This window comes from Seriola lalandi, unplaced genomic scaffold, assembly GCF_002814215.2.
Source record: "Seriola lalandi dorsalis isolate HSWRI2012SDOR001 ecotype SW California unplaced genomic scaffold, Sedor1 jcf7180002054353, whole genome shotgun sequence".
In the NCBI taxonomy this organism is placed as follows: domain Eukaryota; kingdom Metazoa; phylum Chordata; class Actinopteri; order Carangiformes; family Carangidae; genus Seriola; species Seriola lalandi.
The window spans coordinates 1218938-1245142 of NW_019524906.1; the positions used below are offsets into that span (position 1 = coordinate 1218938).

Genomic DNA, 26205 nt, shown 5'->3' on the forward strand with positions numbered 1-26205 from the left:
CATTAAAATTAGTTGTCTCTGTTTTATTTTGAAATGAACTAGCGAAGAACAGCTGTGATGCTAAGGAAGTAAAAAGGCAACACTTGTCAAAAATAATGTGTATGTATATATATATATATATATATCTATATATATATATATATATGTATATATGTGTATGTATATATATATATATGTATATATATATATATATGTATCTATGTATATATATATATATATATATATATATAACAGTGAAATGTCTCCACCATGTGTTTTAATTCTATCAAACTGAAATGATTAGATTACTTGTTTCTGATGGAGTGCTGCTGCATTCTTGCTTTCTTCACAAATGGCCAGAGTTCTTAGAACCACTATTCACAGAAGTCTGTGTGTGTGTGTGCTTGTTTTTGTGCCAAAATGCCTCTCACAGAAAACCTCCCAGCAAGCCTGTATTGAAACAAATGCTCTGTTGATAACATTAGAAAATAATGAATAATTCTCGTCACACACTGAAGATTTGTAACGAACAAGAGTGAACCTTGGCTTTATCTCTTGGGATACACAGCCACTAAAGGGCTCGGGGACCTTGACTGTCTGCAAAACAAAGCTGCAGCTGTGAGACCAGACATGGGAGTAAAGCGTCTTTGATAGGAATCAGATCTCCTGTCTCCGTTCCACTCTCAGTGCAGGATTTTATTAAATGTTTTTCTCCTCCCAGAAGTAGTAATGGATACTATTGTACACATTCATTAGGACAATATGCTGTGAATCATATTGTTGCGTGCAGCTCTACCACCACCTTGTTTGAAGTTCATCCAGATGCTGCTTTTTTTTTTTTTTTTTACTCCAGTCCTTTCCCTCCAGGTTTGACAGTCTGATGGCTTTTAGAGAGATCAACACATTGCAGGATAACTAGCGGCACACCACAGGAGAAAATACTTGCCATGAACAATAAATCGCCTCTCAATCATCATTGATGACTGACTCATCAATGTCAGGCGTTTCTACTAAAGGAATAGTTCAACGTTTTGGTTAATGAGCTTCCTCACTCTCTTGCAGAGACATAGATGAGATTTAGATGAGAAGGTAGAGCGAGACTTCTGGCCAAGGAAAAAATCCAGCACATTCCGTCCCGTAAACCTGTAGTTCTGGACATCGCTTTGGTGACCTGATGTTGAGAGCATCATTTTTAGATGAGGCAACATTCAAGTGTTTTCTAAAAGAGGCTGTGATGCAAAGATCACTTCAAACTATTAAACTAGTATTTTAATTGCATTGCAAGGACAACATACATTGATTGAAGAAGTATTAACACCCTGTACTTAAATAAAAGTACTAATACTGTGAAAAAACTCCACTGCAAGTAAAAAGCCCTGAATTCAAGACCTTAATTCAGTAAAAGCATTAGCAAAACTACCTTATTCTAAAGACAAATGTTCCCTGTCAGTGTTTTACTATTATATATGATGTTTTTAGATCAGTATTACAGCTACTTTAATGCACGTGTTGCATTTTACTGTTGTAGATTTTTATGGTTGAGCAAATATGAACTACTTTACATACTGTCGGGTAGTTTAATATACAGGAATGTATCATTATATATGATTATCATATCTTTGTAGCATCACTGTCCTGTGAGAACCTGAAAATCTCTGGAAAAGTCAACTTTTCATGAGCTCAGAAAAACAACCTGGTTTCATCTTTGTTTTTGAGCTGATCCAAGAGGAGATTTTTAAAATAGTTTATCTATTTTAAGATGTACAAGAATGTTTTCAACCTATTAGCCAATACTTTCTTTTTTCTTTTTTTCAATCTTTCTTTTTATCAGAAAAATTCAAAATCACTAAATTTGGATCTACATGCTTTTCACTGGACAGGAACAGTATGAAAATTGTTATCTGAAGAGAAAGCAGTGACCAAAACTGTCACAAATGTAAAGAGTATAATATTTACCTCTGAGATGTAGTGGAAGGTTTAAAGTTGCATAAAATGGAAAAACTCAAGGAAAGTATAAATACCTTGAATTTGTACTTAAGTACTGTAATTGAGTAAATGTATTACATTCCACCAAGGGCAATATATTATATATAGATTTTTACTTTCACCTCAGGATCTCTGCTCAGCTGCACAGCACCGAAACTCGTCTGTCTTTGAATAATGTAGATAAAGGATTTAGACAATAAAACCTTTCACCTCCCAGCCTGGGGGCCTGTTTTAGACGGTGACTGGTTCATGAGAAAGTTACAGAAGTCCAGTCTTTAATCTCCTCCAAGGATGTGTGTGGTCACACCATCATTAATCTGAATCCACAGTCAAAATCATCAAGGACACATGATTTTGGCAGCCCCAGTTAGAGAGAAAGGAAGGTGGGTGTACATAACTCCCATCCTCTGGAGGTTGAACCATTCAAAAGAAGCGATTGAGAAAGGTCTGATCACACAGGCACAAGTATGCAGCTTGTGAATGCTCTCTGCTGCGGAGTGTTGATACTCTGCTGGCCCCGGCACGCCTCATATGGACATCTGGACATATATACACATATGGACATATCGGCCTCCATAGTTTCTCATCACGCCACCCACAATGCACCTTGCTTTGTGGATGACGTATTTGCAGTATTGCGTGAAGGTGTTGGGAACGACGGTGAACTCACAAATGCCAGTTTGACTCTGTTTGGAATCTGCACAGTGTCTGACAATTCAGCAGGCTCGGTCTTATTAAAGCTCTCCAACGAAACAAGCAGAAACCAGAGAAACGGATTGGAGGTTTTGCATCCGACTGGAGGTACGAGCGCTCTCCCATTGAAATCATTTTTGTTTGAATGTTTGTTTGTTTTTTGTTTTTTTTTATCTCACAACATGGAATGTTCTTTCTATCAGTGCTTGTGGCAGAGGAAGACAACAGAGAAACACTCAGGTTGACCTTTGACCTCCCACCATCTCCCTTGCTCAAGCAGAGCCCTGTGCTGCTCCTGGCATTTGAGAGTCCATTCAAAGGAGGAGACCTGGACGTCACTTTCACCAGTCAGTCTCTGCAGCCTAACACACAGGTACAGAATATTGCATGAATGAAATTGTCAAGTCTGTTTGTATGTGACACCTGCAGATTTCACGACCTACAGTAAATGCTGTCGCCCAGTTTTCCTGTTGTTGTTGTTGTTGTTTTCAGTCTGCGTGCATTTCAGGAGAAACACAGTACATACTACTGACAGGAAAAGCATCAGAGGGCACCGTTCACCAGCAATGGAGGATTTCTGTTGAGACAAATTCCCCTGTTATGAGTAAGATCCCATCTTCTCATGCTTTCATTTTCATTTTTCATGTGCATGCTCTCCTAATATTTCCTGTCATTTTAGAGAAGAGCCTAAAAGACCTCCTCATTGGTGAAAAAACAGGAAGTACAATCAGCATAACTCTACTTCTGCTTTTCTCTGGGGGAACGGGAACTGATACAAGGTTGTTTTAGCTTTCATATTCCCTACTAAAATATTTACCAGACTATTGTCAGAATGGTGCTGCTGAACGTTTGTTTTTTACTCTCTTTCTCAGACAAACACACGTTTCAGGTTCATCTCTGGCCTCTTCACAGACCTTCTCCTTCCTCTGTGAGCTGAAACGGTTCCTAGGTGAAGTCCTGCCTCAGCACCACCCTGAGTCCCCTCCATTCCAGCTGGAGTCCTTACCCTCCATGCCACCCCTGTCACTGGGCTTATCCTCCAGTGAGACCCTGCTGGCAGGACTGATCAACTCCTCTTTCCTTACTGTCTTCTCCTTCGCTAGATGGGGCTCCATTTCTCAGGTGCATCCTGGACAGCTGGCCATGTCTCCTGCACTGGTGGAGGAGGTCAGGCAGAGATTGGGGCAGATTGGGATGCAGATAATGGAAGTAATAAGGGAGAAGGAGGTGGGTCACAGGGCCACGGAGAGGCTGGAGAGGCTTCAAGAATTCAGTGCATTACCGACGATGGAACAGGCAGCAGGTGATGTGCACATGAAAAAAGTGTCCTACGACCTACAGCAGTATGCCCCAGTATTTTGTTTTTGTCAGACGCCTCCATACAATCCTATCAGATGAATTCAAGTGCCCCTTCATCCACACCACCTGTTATGTTTTAAATGTGTTCAATTTAAACTCCAGATCCTGTATTAACACTTTTTACCTGATGCGTCTGTTTTTCTCGTCTGCATGTAACAGGACGGAGCCAGTACTGTGCGTTTCTTCTGCTGAAGGCCCTGCAGACAGTGGCCCGTGAGTACGAGCTGCAGAGAGGACTGCGAGCCACCAGAGCGGACACCAATAACCCGGTGAGGGGCAGTGTCTGCAGTGTGAGAAGCCTCACCGTCAACCTTGAAAGGCGTCTTGTGGGTCCAAGCGCTGCCAACATCAAAAACTGCCATGGCTCTTGTGCTTTCCCCCTGACCAATGCAAACGACCATGTTGTCCTGCTCCACTTCCACATTGAGAGTGGGAATATGGATGAGCGGGCTCCGTGCTGTGTGCCTGTTGCCTATGAACCCCTTGAGGTGGTGGGTTTGAATGAACATGGGACTTACCTCTCCATGATACCAGATATGGTAGCAAAGGAGTGTGGATGCCGCTGAAGCTGTTTTCTTTTTGGAGTGTGTTTGTGACATGAGAGATATTTCACTTGTTTGGTTTGATAGTCACTGACTGTAGCTTGTTAGGTGGAGGAAAAGTGTTATTTAATGTTTTTTTTATTCACCTATTCACATATGTTAATTCAGAGAGACTTTTTTTATAAACCTACCTAGATGCACACAGCAAAAATGTTTCACACTTAGAAATAATCAAGTTTATTGAAGACAAAAATATATGTGTTAACAGCTATTTATTATTTTAAACTTCTTCTATAACACCATATTTTGTTTTATAATGAAGATTCCCCGTATTAAAAATATTGTTCTAAGAAACAAATTTCAGAATGATTAATTGATTGAGTGAAAAGTTCAAATATGCAGACATGGTGCTCTACAATACAAACAAAAAATGATTAAATGTAACTTTCTCTAACTTTATATTATTAAATGCAAAGTCTACTGAAAACTGTTTGCATTCTTAATTCAGAAAACTGCCGTTGTCACAGCTCATGACCTTTATTTCTTTGCCTCTCACTCTCCTGTCAGCAGCTGCGTAGGTTTTATGCTTTAGCTTTGGGTTTCAGGATTATTTTGTTGCCAATCAGCTTTTTTCTTCTTCTTATCGCTCCAACCTCTTCAGATCCCCACCACCACATGAAATGATCCCATATGGAGATCTGGAGGCAGACAACAGGAAACAACACACAACACACTGATTCACATAGTGATGGCCTTAATAGACATTTTATACAACCTAATCCACTTGCTTATTGTATGGTCCTTTCAAGGATCTGATATGACCGTTTTGTTTTGTTGTTCTTAAAGGGAAATCCACCCTAAATGGGATTGATTTTATCTGTCATTCTATATGATTGTACAGTTCAGTTTAATTTAATTTTTTTCATTTGGTCAAGTCTGACGTCTAAATGTCCACAGACAGACTGATTAGTGATGATGAATACAGAGACAAATCTTGGAGCAGCTCCCCAGAGAGTGCCAAAGGATGCACCATGATGTCTTATCACTTAAGAAACTTTTGTATAAAATGAAGTAATCATAACAAATATTGACCTTGACCTTGTAAAATATCATATACTGTTGTAGAATGATGCAGTAAAGTATTGCCATAATTGTACTTCCTTATGATTGTTCTTACAACACATAGAGGATTTTGAAAACTGCTCAGCAACAGCTTTGTCTGAGACAATAAATATCTGTAACTCCTGGCATCTCTCAGTGCTGCTGGCCAACTCTAATCCCCATAATAAATAAATAAAATAATCAGGTTCCATTCCCTGTTGAAGTCTACGGGATCAGTTAGATGCTCTCCGCTCAATGGTAGGGAAATACAGTGTTTCATATGTTGCACTCTTCAGCCTGATATTAATCTTGTATGTAAAACAATCTGTTTTGTCAAACATGTGAAAGAGGGTGGATTCATTCAAGCTCAAAAAGGTCGTTTCAAAAGGGCATTAAAATGATGTACTTTGTTTACACCAGTAAAATCACATTAGTGATCAAAGAGATCTGAATAAGCTTGATATAATATGTCTAGTGTACCTGCAGAGCTGATACTGACCCCATACATATCCACTAACTGAGCTTATGAGATAAATTATCTCACCATTCAGTTTGCTATATCTTCAAGCTACAAACAGGGACATATATCAAGGCCTGTATTAATTTGTACCACTCTGAAACCATTGACATGATTAAACGCATGACAGTCATGGGCAATACCTGAGTTATTGATCCATCCTGCAGACTTCCAAAGAAAGACCTTATACCTGAGTCATCAACAAAAGAATCCAGAGCATCTAGAAAACAAAACAATATTTACATTTACTCATTAGGCAGACGCTTTTATACAAAGTGACTTACGAATAAATAATATAAAATTATATAAAACATAAAAGACACTGAAGCTCTGTTGACTTAAACAGAGGAGGAGTTTAGGTATTACACAAACACTATCAACCAACAAGTGTGGTATTAAAAATGCTCAAATAATACACTAAAGTAGAAAGTATTGTTAGAAGCAGGAGTGCAGTATATATGTACAATCCAAGTAGCATATTGCTGCAATAATCCAAACACACCCAATAAAACTTTCTGTAAAGATTAGATATAGCTTGTTTGTTATTCTTAGTCAAGACATTTCCATTGTCTGCTGTCTTTTCTTTCTGTATGCATCATTACAGTACTCACCATGCATTTCATTCACCCCTGAGGTCACAAGCAGAACGACCAGCGCCAGCACTATGCAGCGGTTCATACTGAATCCCTTCCATGGATTTCGAACATCACTCAGGTTTTCAATGGACAGAATCCGGTCATAAGACACTTTGGAAAGACACAAACGAGTCAGATACATGTACGGTAGTTTCTGTAAAATTCAGTTGTTTTTATGGTGAACATATTTCTTACTTATGATATTTTCAGATGTTCCAACTCTGGCTCCTTAGGTCCTTTAGGTTGGGGCTTCAAGTCTTAAAATTACATCCAAAATGAGGCTGGAAGTTAAGATGAAGAATTCAGTTTTTGTCCTGCATAACAACAGTTGAAAATCGCAGTTTTTGCAAAGTATATGCACCTGTTCTCCCACATGCACAGTCTTTCAAACTACGCTGCCATACTGTATGTCATAGACTAACATAAGACAGCTTAAAATAGGCACTTGCTAGTTAGTTGAAAAAGACAAATGTGACTCGAGGAAGCTCAGTTTAATTTTGTATGAACCTCTACACAGAAGAATTGTTACCTGATTTGATTCTTCAGTTGTTCCTCACCATAAAAGTGAAGGTTAGTACAGTTGTGTTGATGGTGATTTCTGATCTGCAGGCACCAGAGACGGTGTCATACACACCCTGCACCGTGCTCCTTTGCTTCTTGATTGACAAGCACAGATGAGAGTTGTTGAAAAAAGGAAAACATTCATAGTGTGTACTCATACTATTGATACTTACCAGCATTTAGGCCACAGGTGGACAAGTGTCTTCAGCATTTGCCTATATTTGCTGATGAGAAAGATTTATTAACCTTGCCCTGTTAGTGAAGAATAAAATAAAGCGTTGTTACCAATGTAATAGGGACTTGTAATAAGGGATGTAGTGTTTTAGTTTTAGTTTTTTTGTACTTGTGGTGGAAAGTAACTAAGTACATTTACTCATACACTGTTTTTCGACACAGATTTCAGGTACCTGCACTTTACTTGAGTATTTTCTTTTTATCATTATTTATTTACTATTTTTTCATACTTCTACTACACATTTTTAGAGAAGAATACTGCTTTTTATCCACTATTTATTTGAGAGCCAGAGTTACCACTTTACAAGTAAATTTTGCATACAAAAAATATGAATGTAAATTATGTCAAAATTGGCACCACTTCCACCAGCTACAGGAGTAAATGCTGTTTACACATTAATGCATCAGTAATAATGAAATGTACCCCAGTGTTACTCTCACAAGAGCTTAGAAAAACTTGTAGTGTAAGTACATTCGTTAATACATCTTTTTCAACACAGGGCGTTTACCTGCTGCAGCCATACATTGAGTAGTGTTGTGGTGAAGTGGGTCATTAACTGCGTGATATTTTGACAGTAACACGTCAGGAGGATAGGACACTCCCCTGACAAATACCGCAGCTTGCAGTCTCTCACCCCCACAGTCGGCGACGAGGAGAGGATAGAGCGAGCAGCTGGTGTGGACGCTGGCCGGATGGTTAAATCTAACCTACAGACGATTTTGAATAGTCATTGTTTTGTTAGAGAAAAAGAGAGAAACTTATCCGAGATGCCTGTTATTGAGCAGTCCAGTAATAAACCTGAAAGCGAGAGGTATGTTGTTGTAGTCGGTGTGAATTGTTATACGCTAACTTAGCATGATAAGCTAAGTTTAAAAACCGCGGCCTAGCTAAGAGATACAGTGTATTTCCAGGAATAGCGAGCAGTGCTCCCCATATTTCTTGTTTACATAACAGCACTATTTATTCTTGTTGACGTTTCTAAAAGACGGTCGATCAGGTTTTGTTGGATACCTTTCCATTAAACGCTTATGTAAGTCACCCTAAATTACAGAAATGTATCCGCTCCGACCAACGTTTACTGGACACTAGTATCCAGCAAATAGACAAAATCATGGTCAAAGCTGCTGTTGATATCCATGCTCTAGCTAGCCAAGCTATTGCTAACCTATGAGCTAATATGTGAAACGCCATAGAAACGCATTAGTGAAATGCTGTGGCGCTAGCTACCTAGCTTACGTCAAAAGAGTCGAGTTAGCTGCTGAAAATAGCATTTCTTCCAGTTTATGTAATTTTTCCAATATACCGTGTGTAAAAAGAGCAAATAACTTGTATTATTTTTCGGTTATTTGGTGTGTGCTGGTGGATGTGCTTTCACATGTACGTCAACGTAGGGGAATTGCTAACTGCAGCAGCTCACAGCTAGCGCTCTAGTATTACAACACAGTAATGTTTACATATCGTCGAGGTTGAAGGGAAAACGGCCAGCGGTAATAATACCACAATAGTTTGATTATACTATACATTGACTATTTGCTCTTGCGAGATTACACGGGCCAATAAGCATATTTATATAGATTATGTAAAGTTAGCTTGTAGCTAACAAACCTAGTTGAAATGATGGCTGAATTGATCATTGGAGGCTTCATGGCTTGTTTTTTTCCATTTCGCCCCGGGCTCAGGTGCTAGCAAACATTGAGACATCCTGTAAGCTCTCGTAAAGGATGAGATGAACCAGTTTGGTTTGCAGTTGCGCAATTAGTCGAGATAGCTAACCATCATTTCAAATTAAGTGTTTAGTGTTACATTAACCATTGTGGGGACATTTGCCAACCAATGGACCGGAGACGATCCATTGCCTTGTTTGCGGGTTTTCTTCCATTAGATTGTGTTGATTGACCGGAGATGACAGGACGGGGGGGGGGGGGGGGGGGTTGTTACCTGATAATATGGCTCATAATTTTGAAGAGCAGGTGAACGTTTAAGCCTTCGGGGTTTTTTTTTTTTCTTTCTAGCTTAGTCGTGTCCTGACGAGATTTTGGTCGGGGCTGTTTGTCTGGCTCTGTATTGTGAAGGACTCATAGGAAATTTCCACTGCACTGCAAAGGAGGGGGTGGTGGTATGGGGAATTTTGAGTCCAGTGATAACATATTGTACACAGAGGCTATTCCTTATTCAATAAGCTGTTATGTAATACTCCAATGAGAGAGATTTTTGAAGATTGTGTAAAATATGCAGTTTTCTCTTTCAGCCAGCTTTTTAGACACCAGCAGGTGCCTTTTATAAACTCATTTACGTACTCATTCGCTATTGATGTTGTCATCTACTTCGACGAAAGGCTGGTATAACAACATGTTGTCAATCTGAAGCGGCAACGCTTTGCTGTAACAATACTTACATAATGATAACCTCCTAGAGATAAGTGGTCCTTTACAAGATATTCATGCATGGCAATGGTGCTCTTACGCAAGCAGAGGCTAGAGAGACTCATCGCTCATGTGACCAGAGCAGCTGTCTTTACCAGGACAACACGGGTGTGAATATGCTTTGCTGCCTGCTGTGGACATAGGGATTTCAAAGACTGCTGAATGGAGAAGTTGATTGAAAACCTTGTGCTGGCTTAGCAAAAAGAGACAAGGTTTTCTGTAGAGATGGTAATTGGCTGTTTTACATAATCTGATAATGGGATTTAGGGAGAACCTATATTGGTGTGCAATCTCCAGTGCTATGCATGATGAGGCATTAGGCTGGATACTTCAAATTTACTTGGGTTACCTGAACTTTGTGATTTACAATGTTTTTTATTTGGGTTTCACACATTTGGTCTACATATACCACAGCAGTGGCATTTGCGTAAGACCGCCTGTGAATGTCTGAAAGCTGCTGTGGCAGTTGGTAAAACTGGTGTTGGTCCCTGTCTGTTGTAAACTAGAGCAACACGGTTAGTGCAGGACTGAAGTAGGCTAATGGCTAGACAAACAGAGCCTGTTTCTCTGGCAGCCTTCCCCAAAGAATCATGTGACAAGTTTAAAGTTGGCCCAGAGAAACTGAGGCACGAGATTCTGTTAGTTTTGGAAATGAAACATTACTCTTCCTACATGACATTTTCCACACAGGACAGTGACGAGGAACATGATCTGATGAAAACTAAATTTGTCTTGAGGGATTGTAGTGAATATTTGACAGAAGGTCAAAGTCAGTGATGTGCTGGTGCAACATAAACCACTCTTCCTTCCTCTCCGTTGATTTAATGTGCACAAGTCAAGTGTTCCTTATCAGTCACACATACAAAACGTCTGAGCCTAAATTGCCTAAGGGGTCAGTTACTGATTGAACTGTGCTCCTCGGGTTTTAGAAAATGTTTTACTGTCATGTCACAGATGAATCACCCAACAGTGTAATGTGTGCTTAGCCTGCTGTTTATATTGAGAGTTTGGTTTGTGTTTGGTTCAGAACATTGAGTGAATACTCAGTTTTTAATGGCTCCGTCCGTGTGTGTGTTTGTTTCACCCTCCAGTATCTCCAGTCCCAGGAGGTGCTCCCACTGTTGCAGTAACCCGTGTCCGGGGCCTCTGTGGTGCTCCTGATGCCCCTCTCCCACCCCTGAAGATCCCAGGTGGGCGAGGGAATGACCAGCGGGATCGCAATCTTTCAGCTAAGCTATTCTACTCTGTTAGTTGAACCACTTTTTAAATATTTTTATGTTCTGATGTGTTTTGATTGGGGCCAGTGTGGACCTACCTTGAGCTATCAGTGTAGAAAGATAAGCTTATTGCCTGGGAGAGAGACTAACACAAAGGTGGTTGTATGCAATTCAGCACTTTTGAATTGTATCACTCTCAACTCAATGAAGCTAATGGTGTCAATTTTTTGTTAGAGTGTCATGGCTATGTTTTTGTAATATCTGAATGTAACTTTAAGGTTGGACACATAATTTCTACAAGGCTGGTGATCAAAACACGTTTGATGATAATCAGGATGTCCCAGATGAAGTTGGGATGGCAAAATATTGTGTGCCTAATCTGTTTACTTAAAAACCTGAAGTTGCCTTGTGTGCCTCTAAGCTAAGGCTTGTCCTCTTCTGCACAGCACACAAACTATGTTAATGGTGCTGAACTACGTACACTTTACATACTTTTAGTTACTTACTTCACTTACTGCTTGTTTGTTGTCATATAATCTTGATCAAAATGAAGTCATAACACTTGCCTTGGACAGTTTTTGTAATTGTCTTCATAATTTTCTTATCAACAGTCAGTGAATTTGAGAAGTCGGTTTTTTAAAGTCATAACTGCATTTCCTTCCTGCACTCTTTAATTGTAACTTTGTTCTTGATGTCATCTGATGTGAAAGTATTTCCCTTGTCTCATACTTTCCTTGCTGTCTTCTAGGATGCTCAGTTGCTGGTTCTTGAGGAGCCTTCAGCTGCCAACAGCAGAGTGCGTTTCTTGCTCGTTGAGCCCCGTCGCTCTGAAGGAAAGCACTGTGTCTGGAGGGCAGCACTGAAAGGGGGGAACCTTTACGTTGAAATCCCTCCTGGAGCTTTGCCCGAGGGCAGCAAAGACAGGTCAGTAGGCAAAACATTTTTGTTTGTGATTAAAAGGAAAATTATATTTATCTTTGTAATGAAACAAAAGGTAATTAACCAATTGCAAAAGGTATTCAAATATGTTGTCAAATGCCAAAGTAAAACTCACCCTTGGTTTTCATTTGCATAGTAGCCGAACTGTTCAAAATAAAAATGTCTGTAAATGTTGACATTTGTAAAATGCGATAAATGTATGAAATGGATGAAGTCTTTGGGTAACCTTATCTTTAAGATCTGATTTTATGAATTGTTATGGTTCATAGAAATGTACTTTGACCATGATGAATAATTCTTTTCTTGTGAAATGAATTAACATCTCTCCTATGATACATTAACACTTTTTTGTTTGCTTTGTCTCATCACAGTTTTGCCCTTCTTCTGGAATTTGCAGAAGAGCAGCTGCAGGTTGATCATGTGTTCATCTGTTTTCACAAGAACCGTGACGATAGAGGTAAGACTTGGTTTCCTGAACTGGAAATGCTTGAAATAAAAACCTTGATAAAGCACCAGCTGTTTGAATTTGAACCATCTGAATAGTTAGAGTTGATAGCTAATAACTGTATGTGAAATTTACGGTAAAACTTAGAAAATACACTTTAAACTTATTCACTTGTTTAATTTGTAGATACTCTAGAAAAAAATAACTTGACTTAATTATAATTAGATGTGTTATTAGTTTTCAAAGGAAATAAATGTTAAAATCAAAGAGAAGGTAACATGCTAGTACAAACCGAGGAAGAGTAACTGCATAGCAAGAAACAAACTTGTAATGCTAACAGTTAGAATAGAATAGATTTACGTGATTCATTGTTTCTATATTTTCCCCCTAGCATGGCAAAATCAGTTAGTAAATTATTAGAAGAATTGCTGACAATTTCTCATTGCCTTCTTTCTTTTGCCAATTTAGACTTTATCAAATATCAAAATAAATATTTTCCTACATCAGAGCTTAGATGAAATGTTTGCATCTTGTCTCTCCTCAGCATCCCTGCTGCGTACATTCAGTTTCCTGGGCTTTGAGATTGTGAGACCGGGTCATCCCCTTGTCCCCTCCCGCCCTGACGCTTTCTTCATGGCTTACAGCATCGAACGAGACTCCTCTGATGACGATTAAATGACGCTGAGCAGTTACAAATGTTTGTTGTTCTTATTTCGATCCATACCCACACATCTTTATAATTTTTGGAAATGAATATATTATCCAAGTTCAGTATGGTTGAGGTTTCCTGTCAGGTTCCTTTTTGTTTTTCCCTTTACCTACCATGTGCTGTGTTTCAATGATATTTGCACTAGGGTAAGATGTTAATATACCAGGAATGTAAAGCAAGCGCCCACATAATATCCGGGCATTGTGTCCTCACCACTGTATTACCCTTCATGATGTGTAGTGATGACTTCCTATTCACCCCCCACCCCCTGAACTCCTTGGTGATCATCTCCACAGTGTAATATTTATGATAAATTTAAATTCATCTTACTCATGTAAGTAGATGTGTCTTCATGGTAATTATCAGTTGATTCTCCTGTTTATATTGATTTTTTTTTTTTTTTTTTTTTTTAATGTGTGCATGATTTTCATTTGTTGCTTTGATTCACTTGATAAAAAATCTGCATGTTGTAACTGTACTAAATAAAAGTGCTCACCTTAGACAGTGGCATCTGTGGTCTTGTGAAGTCATGTAGACATGCAGTCTGTAAGAGTTATACTCTCTATGCTTCGAAGGATCTAGGCCAAGCTGTGTCGTCTGACCACATGTTAAGAAGTGTGTACATCTGTTACAAAAGGTCGCACTCATTTAAAATGCTGATTTAATTCTGCTGTTGGAAAGGGGTTTTCAGATGCTATCAGTTGGTCTGACAATCACCTCCTTTTAAGAATACTGAGGCCTTTAGTGCGCTGTTATTGTAGTGATCATATTGATTTATTAGAAAATAATCATACAGTTAAGTGTTGACGAGCAAGAGAACTGTAGCGAAGATTTTGATTGGCAAGAGACTTAAGTATTTCTGTAACTATCAATGATTTTTCAAGTATTTGTGTGTACAGTAGCAACAATCAAAGTTAACAAATGTATTAAGAGATTATTTATCAAAAGTTCCTGCTTCAAATCAGTGAGAGTGGAACAGAGAAAAATGTAACTGCAGAACTGGCTGACAATAGTTACGTTCTAAAGCACTGATTAAGAAAATAAATCTTCAGGGCATTTAAATCCTAATATTACAGCAACAAAAATCTCAAAGTGCAGCATCTTATCAGACCAATTGTACATTATTAGAGCAGTATATGAACATCCTAATTGTTAAAAGAAGCAAGGGTGGAAAAGGCTTTTTTCCCCTCAATCAAAACTTTGTGTGTTTGTCACTAATTGACATAATGTACATACAGTTTACAACTTATGTTGGACTGTAGCTACTTAAGAGTCATGTAGGAACAATTTAATTTGACCGACTCAAAAGTTTTCACGTACTGACTATAGATGTCAGTCAGTGAGCCATGGCTGACTGGTCACACTCACAACTGTTTCAGGGTCTGTAAACGACAGGTACTGCAAGCTCATACAGTCCTCCCAATCCAGAGCAGACTGATCTTGGATCAGCCCTTTCTCTGCCAACTTCATCACCAGTAGGGCTCGTTTGATTGTCAGCCAGTTGTGTACAGCTGTGGTCGTGGAGCCTCTGTGATTTAAGAGTGGGACACGAGGGCCCCAGAGGAGCACCTGAAGTGTGGCCACCACATCTGCTATCTGAGGCCCGCTGCTCCCATTCTGGAGCTGGGAGGACAGATGAAGAAGACCCCTTCGGTATGAAGACTTGGACAGACTTGGACGTGAGTCCAGAGATGTTGAGCTCTCTTGTGGGGCTAAGCAGTATTGAATTAGGGCTCCAATCTGGGCTTTGATGTTAAGAAGGGAGTGAGGTACAGAGAGAGCAGAAGACAGCGGGTTTAACACTACACGAGGCGGACCTTGTATTCTCCATAGCATCTGGATCCTGCCTTTTTTCTCTGTCTTTTCCCACTGCGTTTCTTCTTTCGGTCTGCTGGTCTTGAAACTTCTCTTCATTTCATGCTGCTGTAACTTGTTTTCTCCCTCCTCCCCCTCGCTGCTGGGCCACAGCAGAAAGATCTCCTGGGGTCTGAGCTCAGCTGCAGTGGTACTGATGTTGTACAGATGTTGTGAGCCCAATAATATCTGCAGCAACAGAACACACACCTGTCTGTCGTATACAAAACAATCTGAGCTGTGCAGTGTGCTGCTGTCCTGAACAAAGTCCTCTAGAGTGGCATGTGGCAGGTCTCTCTCGACGCTCACAGAGTGTCCTTTCTGGATTAAAGACTGAACTGAAGTCACATTGATGTTGATAGGATCTGTGACATACTCAGTGCTGCCTCCACCTGGTGCTTTAGCAGCAGTGCGGTCTGACCTAAAAGGACTAGGGAGAGCTTGAGTTTGTAACATGCTGGAATTGTTCTTCAGGGTGTTGCTGGATTGGAAATGTGCAACCACATTTTGCACATTGACATGTGATGGCTGGTGTTTGGCGTGAGCCGAGGGAGCTTCATTAGTCTGCTTGTGTACCTGCACAGAGAGAAAGAAAACTCTTATAATCAAGAATCATAATGAATTCACTGTTAAAAATACAAAAATATATGCACTGTGCACTCCTGCTACAGATGTGACACCTGATGACAGTTTGGAGGAAGTGCTTTTTTTTTGTACCGCAAGTCAGTGTTACAGTTGCCAATGTTGATAAAGATCATGTTTGTACTACTGGTTGTCATGTGCAATAAGAAAAAAACTTTGTTTTGCATGAAATTTATAAAGCAATGTTGCTGCAAGTAATGATAGTAGAATACATCCAAATAGTCATGCATAAAAGCACACAGAACCTGTTAAAGACTAAATGGGGTGGATAAAAGAGCTGTAATATTACCCTTAAACCAAGTACCCTCCGTGGGAACCTGGGGCTGTGCAGGCTGTAGTAAACAGCATCTCCGATCTGCTTTGGCTGGCTGCCCTCATTCAGCAGGAAATCCTGAGGCTGGTATGAGCTGACATCCTTCTCTGTGGCCTCTCCTTGCAGCAGGATCCGGGCCTCCACACTCTGTGCCATGCTTCTCAGAAAGAGTAGATGGCGATGCTGAATCCCCTGAGAGACAACTCTCTGGTCATCAAAGCTGCTGAAGAGGTACGGCAGATTTTCGTCTGGGGTGTCAAAGGTCAGCTGGGAAAAAGACAGTAAGGGGACAGGACTCCTTCTAGTTGGTGTAACCTCTTCTGTGTCCAGCTGGAAACAGCTGTCAGGTATTGGGGCCAGCATGTACAAAGGGTTATCAAAGTTTCGAGGGTGCCTTTGCAGTGGAGACAGGGGAGACAAAGGAGAGAGCGGAGATGCATTGGGGACAGGGAGGGAGAGAGTGCGAGCTAACCTCTTCTTTGGAACAGGTGGTGGGGTGCCGTCAGAGAAAAATCTCTCCTGGTGTAGAGAGGGATCTGACAAACACAGTGGGAGGGATGTAGGTCAGACTAACAGCGAGTGATGAAGAGACAACAGTTTGGACACAGCATCTCTAGAATGTCTTCATCCACACTTCCAAAAGCACTGAAGCACCACTTTTTTTGCATGCATTTTGTAGCAAGTAAAAGGTTGAGATGGTAACTTCCTCTCTTTCAGTTCTCACGAACTGTAAGGCAAACTGAGAAGGCTGAACCACACTTTTTTTCCTACACAGTTCTATACGTCAGTCGTTTTTTATTTTTAGAATTGGAGAACCAAATCGCTTTGGGAGGTGCACTAAGTTAGGTGACATTAAACTGATTTGTTTTTACCATGGTATTTACTATATGTGACTACTTTCCCTCACTTAAACTAATTTCATCACTCTGTAAACCCACCGTAGCGCTGGTGTATGGGGCACTGGGCTGCATGACAATCAGTAGGTTCAGCAAAGACATCATTGTATGCGTAGGTTTGGTGCTGGAGTCCAACAGGGCTGAGCATAACACAGTCAGACTCCACGCTGGAGTGACTCCTGTGTAAGAAAAAGAATAGCGTAATGAAAACCTTTACCCTTTTACTATGAATACATCTGCTATGCATAAGCAGACTGCAACTATTCTCAAATAAAACTTTGTGTCTGCAAAAAGCATCTCGAAAAGTTTGAAAAAGATAGATTCTTATGTAGTGTCTGTGGTGCATCCACTGCAGAATCCTATGCTGTACAATCAACCTGTGTCCCAAGTAATTCATATTTTTTGATAATATCAGGGTTAACCACAATGAAAACTCAATGAGAACATCAGTGGGATAGTAAAAAATAACTGCTAAGATCTGGAAGAGACTGACCAAATATTTTGTTTGTTGGTCTTACCTGTGCTGTTTGACAGGCAGCGCTGGTGGCAGTTCCTCCACTCTGCTGGCTGATCCAGACGCCATCAGGAATCTACAAAGTTACAGCAGCTTGCCCTCTCCTCCACCTCTCTCACAAACCACTGCCGTCTCTGAACACTGTGTACGTGAAGTTTACAGGTGGCTAACTCAGCTTCAAAATGAAACACTTCCTGTCTCTCAGTTACTTCCCCTGATAATTTTTCTCTGCCTGTCACTCTCTCTTGTGTGTTTTAAAATGAATTAATTTTCATAAGACTGCTCTGCTTATCTTTTGCTGTAATCGTTTTCTGTCTGAGCTTGAGGTTGGCACCGGAAAGGTAGTGTCTGTAGTGAGCTAACCTCAACGTGGCAGAACAGGGAAGAGCAGTTATAGCAGAGGCCCTTCAATTTGCACTCTTTTTTTTTTCTTTCTCTCCATCGCAGTTGATCTACATTCGCCATGTGAAACCTCAGCATGAACTCTCTCCTGGATGATGCAGTTTTAGCCTTTGCACATGCAATAAGCTCTTCAGGGCTTGGTGCTTGCATCTTGATTTTAAAGGAAAGGTAAAATATTTAAGCAGAAAAAGACAGATAATAAAACAATAATACTTTCTGGATGAGAGATCACTTGTCGATTCACCATCTGTCTCTTGACTCTCTTAACTTTTAATTTTTTCTGATGTTAAACAGGTATCCATTTTGATACTCCAGTTTTTGCCATGGATGTAATCTTTATTGTGCTATCACCCTGAGATGGCAAAAAATAGCCTACACAATGTGATCTGGTGTTGACAAAATAAAAGTTCCTATAATTGACTTATCACAGTAATATGAGAAAAAAGAAAAAAACAATTACGTTTTTTATAATGAAATCTTTTGACCAAAATAGTACTGCTTTGCAAATTTGTCAGTCCACTTGCAATACCTTTACAGCCCACCAGTGGGCCCGCCCTGTACTAAAGGGTTACGCTACCATAAATGGTGATGATGTGGGATCATTCTGAATTGATTAATATTTACAATCATATCCAAGTGTAACAAGCACCTGTGTGATGTCAGTGATAAATAGAAAACTCCCCCACACAAATGTCTATGATATTATATTGTACTATCTGAGTGTTGTCATTATTTGTGCTATTGTGCTTGATAGAGTGTATTCTTGAGGATGAAGTGCTGGCATCCCAGAATGACTCACACATCCCCTGTGTTAAAGGGCAGCCATTTCTTTCATGATCAGTTCTGCTATATTTATACCATAACACTTACCATCTAATTGAAAAACATGATGACAATGTGTAGACCTGTTGTGATTGACGATATCATGCAATGCCAAATGCAACAACCTAATGAGGAGCTGAAGGGAGAAAATACAATATAGAAATGTTGCATGTGTATTGTAGCGAACAAACAGCACTTCAGCGTTAAATGTCTCCAGCTTGTCTTTTTCTTCGGTAAAGGCAGCTAGATAAACTTCTTTCTTTTCACTTCCATCTGAGAACAGAAAACAGGAGAAGGATGCGCACGTCATGGGATCACACTGAGTCACCTGCTCTACACAGTGTCCCTGTGTTATTGGTCAAAAATGTTTTTGAATGTCTTCATGTTATCAGGGGAGTATATGACGAGCAGGGGGGCGCAGGTGACCACAGGAAAAAGTGAAGTGAACATTAAGTTGAATAGACTTTTTCACAGCACTATTGACTTGTAAAACACAGATGTAAATAACAAGATACATTACTGAGTTGCATTGCAATGAAAGTTAAAAGTGCTCACTATTCAGAAACCTGTCCCCTGTGACTAATAAGTTATTATATTGTTCATACTGATGGCATCAGTGTGTAAGTGAAACGGAGTTAAGAAGTAGTGTGATTCCACTTGCCATAAAAACTCATCTCACAACACGCAAACTTGTTTGTCCTATGGTAATTAAATGCAGCACCCCTGTGGCTTAGGGTCGTGCACCCCGGGGGGCAGCAACAGTCGGACCTCGCTGTCCCCCTGGTAGGTGAGCTATGAGCTCCGCCGTTGTGTCATATTAATTACTTTAATTTTAATACTAAGGGGTGGTTTAAGTTGTATTTTTTTTTTTAAACATATAGCTCCCGAACGGTCGAGCAGGTCCTTTTTCATAAAAAGTTGACGGTGTTTTTCTTTTATTTTTGTTTACAAAATGGCTAGTGCTACACGTTGTTAGCTAACCTGCACTTTCTTTTCATTTTACTTTTTTCAGACGTGTATGTGTGTGTGAGAGAGGAAAACCGGGACTGACTGTATTATTAATCCCTCTGCCAGGTACGGTTTGTGTGTTATTTTATGTTCATTTTGAAACTAATTGAACAGTCGGACCTCACTGTCCCCCTGACGTGTATGTGTGTGTGTGTGAGAGGAAAACCGGAACTGACTGTATTATTAATCCCTCTGCCAGGCCAGCCAATGTCCGAAATAAACGGCAAGTTGCCAACTGTGATGCTCGTCTTCGTCTCTTTAACTACACAACGCAGAGAGAGTACAAAGCCGCTACATAAGCAACATTTTACTGCTGTAGCTCGTGGTTAATTACTTTATATACTGTTAGATAGTTCAGTCCAGAGGTCACCAGATAAATCTGAGGGGTGATGAGATGATTAACGGGAAAGACACTTTGTGAAATATTAAATAAATTTAAATTTGGGCCTCAAACAGTTACCTAAATGAAACCACCTGATTTAAGTTTATAGGGGAAACCACTGTGGTAGGACTCTATCAACTCACAGACATCAATGACATTTTAACAAATAATTTTTTTTTTAATGTAAAATGCTGATCACAAAAGTAACCAGTCAAATAAATTTAGCGGAGCAAAATGAACAATATTTCCCTGTGAAATGTGGTGAAGTATGAGTATAAAATAGCATGAAATGGAAATAATCAGTCAAATCCAAAGTATGAAGAAGCTTCTTTTGCTCTTCAATTTTCAGTCAATGTAGCAGGAGAGTGTAAAATGTTTTTTTCAGTTTTGGGAACAACAAATATCTAAGGTTTCTTCACTTCACATAAATTTGCAAGAGAAATAAACCCTCAGTTGACAGTTTATCAGGTACACCTTGCTAGAACTAACAAAACAGTCCTAATAAATCTTCCCCTCATGATTATTATAATGTTCAGATTATGTTGAAACTGTTTCAGAGAGGTGTTGACTCCACTGTATGATTATAATATTGTATTGTATTTTATTGTGTTGTACTGATATGGTATTTCTACTATTATATCATTGGGTGAGGGCCAGTATAAAAGTATACAGTTATATTCTGGGATGAAGCGTAGTAGACTGAAGAGAACTAATGCAACTTGCTCTCTTTTAATGGACGCTTTTGAGCAACTGAAATGTCAGTGAACTTGATAAAGGCGGAAAACCTTATTTAGCGTTAATGTAAAATCAGAAAGGTCACACACATAAACAAACAACACAGTGAGTGATTATAAATTTAGATCACCTTAATCCATTCTTGTGTCCAGGGACTCACTCTTGTATTTCCCTCGCCCTCCACTTAAAATGGAGCGTTCTGCGTCATAATGATATTTACCCGCTACATTTCAGTGCGTGGGAGAGTTGAGAACACAGGCTTTAAGGATGCATTAGGTGACCATCATTAAGGGTCTCTCTACTGAACCGCTTCATATGCTAAGGAGTAAGGAAAATGGCTTGTTTTCTTGCATCAGCACACATTCATTGCTGCAGGACTCAGTTCAGGCTAACTGTGGAAACAGCAAAGACATCTTCAACAGAGGGAGTGAATAGGAGCCTGAGAGCGGCCTGAGAGGAACTGACATTTAAGATCATAAAAGTGGTGGAGGAATTCATTAACCTTAGACGCATGGCTGATGTGAGGTATTCACTCTGAACATTATGAGAATCTTAAAGGTGACCCTCCGTGCTCTTCAACACAAGAGTTTGATCTTGCTGCCGAGCAAACTGTTTTTGGTAGACAAGAAAAAGGAACTGTGAAATAAAGCTTGATTATGAAAGACTCACATAGAAACACACAATATTGTGGCTATTTGTTTATGTTTTATTTTTTGATGTGACAACTGGTATATTTTTCATAACTTTTTACAGCTTAGTCATACTGACAGTTTTGTCTACTGACATGAGACAAAAACACGTGTTTCATGAGAGGATTAATGGCAGTCAGCGCCTTATTAGATGAAAAAATGCATAATTTAAACTGTGCCATATTTTCACTCCTAATGGCAGGAGGTGAAATGTTTCCTTATAACTTGGTAGAAGCGGCGTTTAATCTTGCCATCTGTGTGTCTGGCTGCCGAGGCAGTTGACACTGTTGCACTGGTGGAGGAGGCAGAAGCTTTTATCTCTGCCTTTACTAATGTTCCTTTAGTCTGTGAATCAGTTGAGTCTTTGGACAGTCTCTTCTTGACTCCAGACAGGTGGGAGGAGTTGACTTTAATGTCTCCTGTCCTCGTTCCTGGAGCTCTCCTGGGACCGCATGCAGTCCCCTCGTCCTTGGTTAAGCGGCGTAGCCCGGCTTGGCAGAGAAGTGCCTCCTCGCTCGCCATCTGAGGGCTCTGACTCAAGGTGATGAAGCCGTATGGGGTGGTGACTTTGGTCAGGTGTGGCAGGGAGAGGGCAGCTCTGCTGGCGGGGTCCAGGCAGTGCTGGGCCTCAGTGTAGGAGCATGGGTAGGACCCCTCCCTTTGGAGGAGACACCTCCTCTGCGTTAAAGGGTCTGAAACACTCCGCTCAGCTCTGCGCTCTGACAGAGCCAAACTGAAGCCTGAGCATGATGTGGCTGATGAGAGGGTGGAGCAGATCGGAGAGACTGATACAGATGACTCCTGCTGTGTCCTAGAACTCCCCAAGCCTTCCTCTGACTCCTCACCATCTTCCTCTGTCTCCTTGTCCAGTGATCTTAAGCTATTCTGCACAGACAGACTTGGTATAGTGAACTGTGGGATGCTGTTGGGTGTTAGGATGTTCGGAAAAATGTTCTCCCGGCTTGTCTGGGAGTCTGATCCCAGAGAACAACCAAAGGACTTTGCACTGCTGGTAGCCCACAAGAGCGCACGGATCCCTGCGCTGCTGTGCCTGCGTTCTGTGGAGAAATCATCCGAAGCTTCGGTTCTGCTGCAAATAGCTCCAATGCTGAAAGTCCGTGTGACTGTGCTCTTATACATGTCTGACTGTCTTCCACTCTCTTTGCACACAGGCTCGGCTGTAGATTGGCAAGAGGATTGATGACAGGCAGCTTTTATACATCTATACTGACCGCATTTTGTCCTCCACCAAATGCATCAACAGATACGTAAATGTGACGAAAGCCAGTGCCGGAAACGTTTACCAATTAGGGAGCTTCTCAAGTATGGAAGCATAATCGTGTGGCCTCGCTCTTAAGTCTCTTCATATGCTAAAGAGCAGACAGAGCAGCAGCATCATCCTGCCTCCCAGAGCATCTGGTGGCTCCATGAGTGATGTATAGACTTGTACCAATTCTACTAATTTTTTTTAGAACTAATCAAGGAACCTTTCACAGTTAAATACTTTCTGCCTGTTTTTTTTCTGAGCAGTAGGGCCACAATTATTGACTATTTTCATTATCAGTTGATCTGCTGATTATTTTCTCGATCAATCAATTAAAATGTTTTGTCTATAGAATGTAAGAAAATAGTGTCCCATCACACTTTCCTAATGCCTAAGGTGATGTCCTGTAATGTATTAAGTATAGTATTAGATAGTTTTCATTTACGGTCACATACGGAAAAAGGTTGTTTTATTCTATATGAGTGAATACTGCTGCAAGATATATGTTCCTGAACAGAGTTATGTGCCAGTCATGATGTCTGAAATGCAAGGATACAGTTTAGGGCAATGATTGATAATCTGACCAAATAACCTTTAAATGAAAATAACTGTAATGTAAATCATCATTAAGTTCACTTGAGATGTCGCATTCATAATCATTCATTCAGTCATACATTATTAAAACAAGGATGTATACCATTTGAAAAGTAGGCCTATTTGTTTTATTGTTTTTTATTTTATTTGAATTCTGATCATTTTAAACCATATTATTATATGGTTATGGTTATATTCAATTTTTTTGTATCCACATGGCAGTAAATCACAAAATGTGCAGCTTATGATCATTTTTTGAACCTCTTTGTATAGAGCCATAGCCCAACCTGGTCACGTGACCACCCTCCTTGGTCTGTTGCAGATTAATTGGCGGGATTTGTTCATTGGTCCGCCCTGATTGCTACAGGTGCATCGCTTTGCATTGATTGGCTACACAGCAGTGAGTTCAGGGTACATTTCCCCGCGTCGAAACCCGCACTTACTGTAGTCCTTCAGTTCCTCCTCCTCGTTGCAGCCCGGCTGGTCCAGCAGGCTTTTGACCCGCAGCAGGATGACTTGTGAACCCCGCAGAGACACCATGGAGCAGGAGCAGGCAGAAAACACGGAGGTAAAGAGGGGCGGCAAACTAAAGCTATGTTGTTTTGTAGCCGTTCAGTTTACTCTAGCTGCTAGCGTCGACTTGTAGCAACATGAGAACATGTGTGCGGCTGTGGTAGTTCTCACCTGTCTGATGTCGTCACCTGTAGGACACAGTTGTGAGGAGAGACGGTGTGCTTCGCTCCATGCTGCGCGGCCTCTTCTGGCCATTTGGCATCGTGGTACGTGCAGCACCTAATGCAGATTTTGTATTTAGCCTCTTTAGCTGTACACCCGATTTTAACACCAGCTCTTGCTTACAGGTACGTGCATACCACGGGGTTTGGTGGGTCATGGGCTTCCGGCAGCCAAGGGAGATGACCATCGTTAGCCACGCGGTTCCCAGTCCTGCACGCCAGAACCTCGCAGGCCGCAAGCGCCTGCGCCGGGTCACCCGCCTGCTTCTGTCCATCCTGCCCCGCTGGGTGCAGGGTGCCCTGGGCTACCCCGTGTCAAGCAACATTGGGCGCTCCCTCTCCCCAGGTAAAAATTACTATTTTTAATCGAGCTAACCCTTTTAACACTCTGTGGCAGGAAGTCTCTTGGTTTCTTCACCTGGGGCCTGTTAAAACCAGTGATGTAAGTTTTTGCACATAGATGTCATGACTTATACCTAACAACAATCAGCCACTCTGTGTTGTCACAATGGCTGAAATGAAAGTTGACACTCAACACACTTGAGGTTATGTCCTTAGCAAGTATATAATTCCAGTTGTAGATTAGATTGATATAGATTATATTTTGCCAAGTGCAACAGTTTCACATTACTACTTTCTTGGTCCATGGGGTAATTGTGCAAAGTCTGTCAACTAGGGTTTTCCTACTTCACTTTATTTTTATAAAAAAATCTGATTTACTATTTGATGTTTGAAAGTCATGGAAACTTTTTCTACACAGATGTGGCAGAGAGGGAACATTTTTTTTTTTTTATTAAATGAGCTTGTTTCCCAACAGAAATCAGAGTCTCTCCCACTAAACCTTGCGGAAAGGGCAGCAAGAGAAAACAGGATGAGTTGGAGGATGAGGAGGAGGAAGAGGACCATCAGACCTGGGTGGAGGCACTCACTCAGGAGCTCGCTGACGAAGGCCCAGAGGAGGATCCTGACTACGAGGTTGGCGCTAGATCACAAATATGTACTACTGTTGGTTTAACATGTGAACTGAAATTGGTATGGAAATGTTCTAAACAGGATGACCATTCATGACTTGAGTATTTCTAAATCTGCATTTACATGTTCACTTTGTAGAAAACATAATGCCTAGACTCAAAAGTACAATTGTGCACATTTGATTTAACAAAATGGCTTCAAAGGAAACATCAGTCATCTTAATGTTGACAAATTTCTCAGCCCAGTTCTGTCGAGACGGAGAGTGAAGAGTACTGCTCACAAAATAATACGGAAAGTGATATTGAGGTCCAGGGGAAAGGTGTGGTCGTTATAGAAGATGTAAAAACGGTAAGACTAGCAGATTCTTTTGTCTTTAAAGCATGTGGACAGTGATCACTGATCAGAATGATGCACTAACTTGACTTTTTAATGTTTGCAGGATATTGAGCCATCTGCTCCAGCTCAAGTCGCTTGTCCTCCTGTTTAATGTGTCGTATTGACTGCTGGTTTCAGTGTTTGTTTTGTATGTTTATATATAACAATAAAACTTTGTCCTTTTTTGTCTTGACATAGCTGTGGTTTCCCACTAGATGACAGTAATGCTATTTGTATTTGGCAACAGAGCTTGAAACGAGGTGCAAGTGAAGTAGATGTGGTTAAATGCTGTCAGTCTGCATGGGGTTTCTTTGAATGCAGCTGGTATCGACAGTTGCTGTCAAGTGCAGCTTGTTCAATTAAAGTTTGTTAAAACATATTGGTTCAGGCTTTATTTGGTGCTCACCAGTACAACTATGCTTTCAGTGTCTACCTGATTGCCACTAAGAATCCAAATGGAAAATTAGGTTTTAACCAAATAAAGAATAGACAGCCACTTTTAAGATGACTGTCGGTTTCCTCCCCAAGATGCAAACTTGTCATACATTTAATCAAGAAGCTGAATTATCAGGGAAGCAAGTTGTCATACTTAAACAAAAAGGATGCATGGTTTTCACAAGTCGGTGTTTGCCTGCATACATGCTTTTTACAGTCATAATGTCCAGTTT

At 40.5% G+C, this 26205-nt stretch overlaps 4 protein-coding genes and 1 long non-coding RNA gene across 7 annotated transcripts; 3 read left to right on the forward strand and 2 right to left on the reverse strand.

Moving 5' to 3' along the window:
* The first annotated feature begins 245 nt into the window (after positions 1 to 245).
* amh (anti-Mullerian hormone) lies at positions 246 to 4679 on the forward strand. Of its 2 annotated transcripts, XM_023408052.2 has the most exons (6): positions 247 to 2766; positions 2862 to 3031; positions 3151 to 3262; positions 3338 to 3437; positions 3531 to 3961; positions 4177 to 4679. In XM_023408052.2, exons 1-6 carry the CDS (start codon positions 2433 to 2435, stop codon positions 4581 to 4583), a joined length of 1554 nt encoding a protein of 517 aa, XP_023263820.1. In that variant the 5' UTR covers positions 247 to 2432; the 3' UTR covers positions 4584 to 4679. The 2 variants fall into 2 exon arrangements, with proteins under 2 accessions (XP_023263819.1, XP_023263820.1); XM_023408051.2 differs by having other exon boundaries at positions 246 to 2766; positions 3151 to 3437.
* A 93-nt stretch (positions 4680 to 4772) lies between these two features.
* On the reverse strand, positions 4773 to 8131 carry LOC111656363 (uncharacterized). Of its 2 annotated transcripts, none has more exons than XR_002760860.2 (7): positions 8117 to 8131; positions 7547 to 7625; positions 7342 to 7465; positions 7008 to 7093; positions 6789 to 6923; positions 6321 to 6397; positions 4773 to 5257 (listed from the first exon to the last, which is right to left on the reverse strand). It is a non-coding gene; the product is annotated as an uncharacterized LOC111656363 (long non-coding RNA). The 2 variants fall into 2 exon arrangements; XR_002760859.2 differs by having other exon boundaries at positions 7342 to 7468.
* Positions 8132 to 8232: 101 nt separating this feature from the next.
* Positions 8233 to 13848, forward strand: oaz1a (ornithine decarboxylase antizyme 1a). Its single transcript, XM_023408054.2, is given in 6 exon segments — positions 8233 to 8419; positions 11123 to 11189; positions 11191 to 11277; positions 11997 to 12172; positions 12559 to 12644; positions 13177 to 13848. Coding segments are annotated over 6 exon segments (666 nt in total). The 5' UTR covers positions 8233 to 8300; the 3' UTR covers positions 13308 to 13848.
* peak3 (PEAK family member 3) lies at positions 13730 to 17900 on the reverse strand. Its single transcript, XM_023408053.2, has 4 exons — positions 17565 to 17900; positions 17089 to 17225; positions 16127 to 16686; positions 13730 to 15771 (listed from the first exon to the last, which is right to left on the reverse strand). Exons 1-4 carry the CDS (start codon positions 17627 to 17629, stop codon positions 14674 to 14676), a joined length of 1860 nt encoding a protein of 619 aa, XP_023263821.2. The 5' UTR covers positions 17630 to 17900; the 3' UTR covers positions 13730 to 14673.
* Positions 17901 to 23842: 5942 nt separating this feature from the next.
* org (oogenesis-related gene) lies at positions 23843 to 25914 on the forward strand. The gene is made up of 6 exons (XM_023407977.2): positions 23843 to 24024; positions 24164 to 24235; positions 24317 to 24536; positions 25008 to 25165; positions 25403 to 25510; positions 25602 to 25914. Exons 1-6 carry the CDS (start codon positions 23968 to 23970, stop codon positions 25647 to 25649), a joined length of 663 nt encoding a protein of 220 aa, XP_023263745.1. The 5' UTR covers positions 23843 to 23967; the 3' UTR covers positions 25650 to 25914.
* Positions 25915 to 26205: the final 291 nt, after the last annotated feature.

Bases quoted from the DNA above. Each gene is read 5' to 3' on its own strand.
- amh (XM_023408051.2), top strand. From the start codon at position 2,433: ATGCAGCTTGTGAATGCTCTCTGCTGCGGAGTGTTGATACTCTGCTGG. The intron at 3,032-3,150 runs GTACAGAATATT...TGTTGTTTTCAG, and splicing joins CTCTGCAGCCTAACACACAG to TCTGCGTGCATTTCAGGAGA. The intron at 3,438-3,530 runs GTTGTTTTAGCT...TCTCTTTCTCAG, and splicing joins GGAACGGGAACTGATACAAG to ACAAACACACGTTTCAGGTT.
- peak3 (XM_023408053.2), bottom strand. From the start codon at position 17,629: ATGGCGTCTGGATCAGCCAGCAGAGTGGAGGAACTGCCACCAGCGCTG. The intron at 17,226-17,564 runs GTAAGACCAACA...TTTCTTACACAG, and splicing joins CTGCCTGTCAAACAGCACAG to GAGTCACTCCAGCGTGGAGT. The intron at 16,687-17,088 runs GTGGGTTTACAG...TGTGTTTGTCAG, and splicing joins CCCCATACACCAGCGCTACG to ATCCCTCTCTACACCAGGAG.
- org (XM_023407977.2), top strand. From the start codon at position 23,968: ATGACTTGTGAACCCCGCAGAGACACCATGGAGCAGGAGCAGGCAGAA. The intron at 24,025-24,163 runs GTAAAGAGGGGC...CGTCACCTGTAG, and splicing joins AGCAGGCAGAAAACACGGAG to GACACAGTTGTGAGGAGAGA. The intron at 24,537-25,007 runs GTAAAAATTACT...GTTTCCCAACAG, and splicing joins TGGGCGCTCCCTCTCCCCAG to AAATCAGAGTCTCTCCCACT.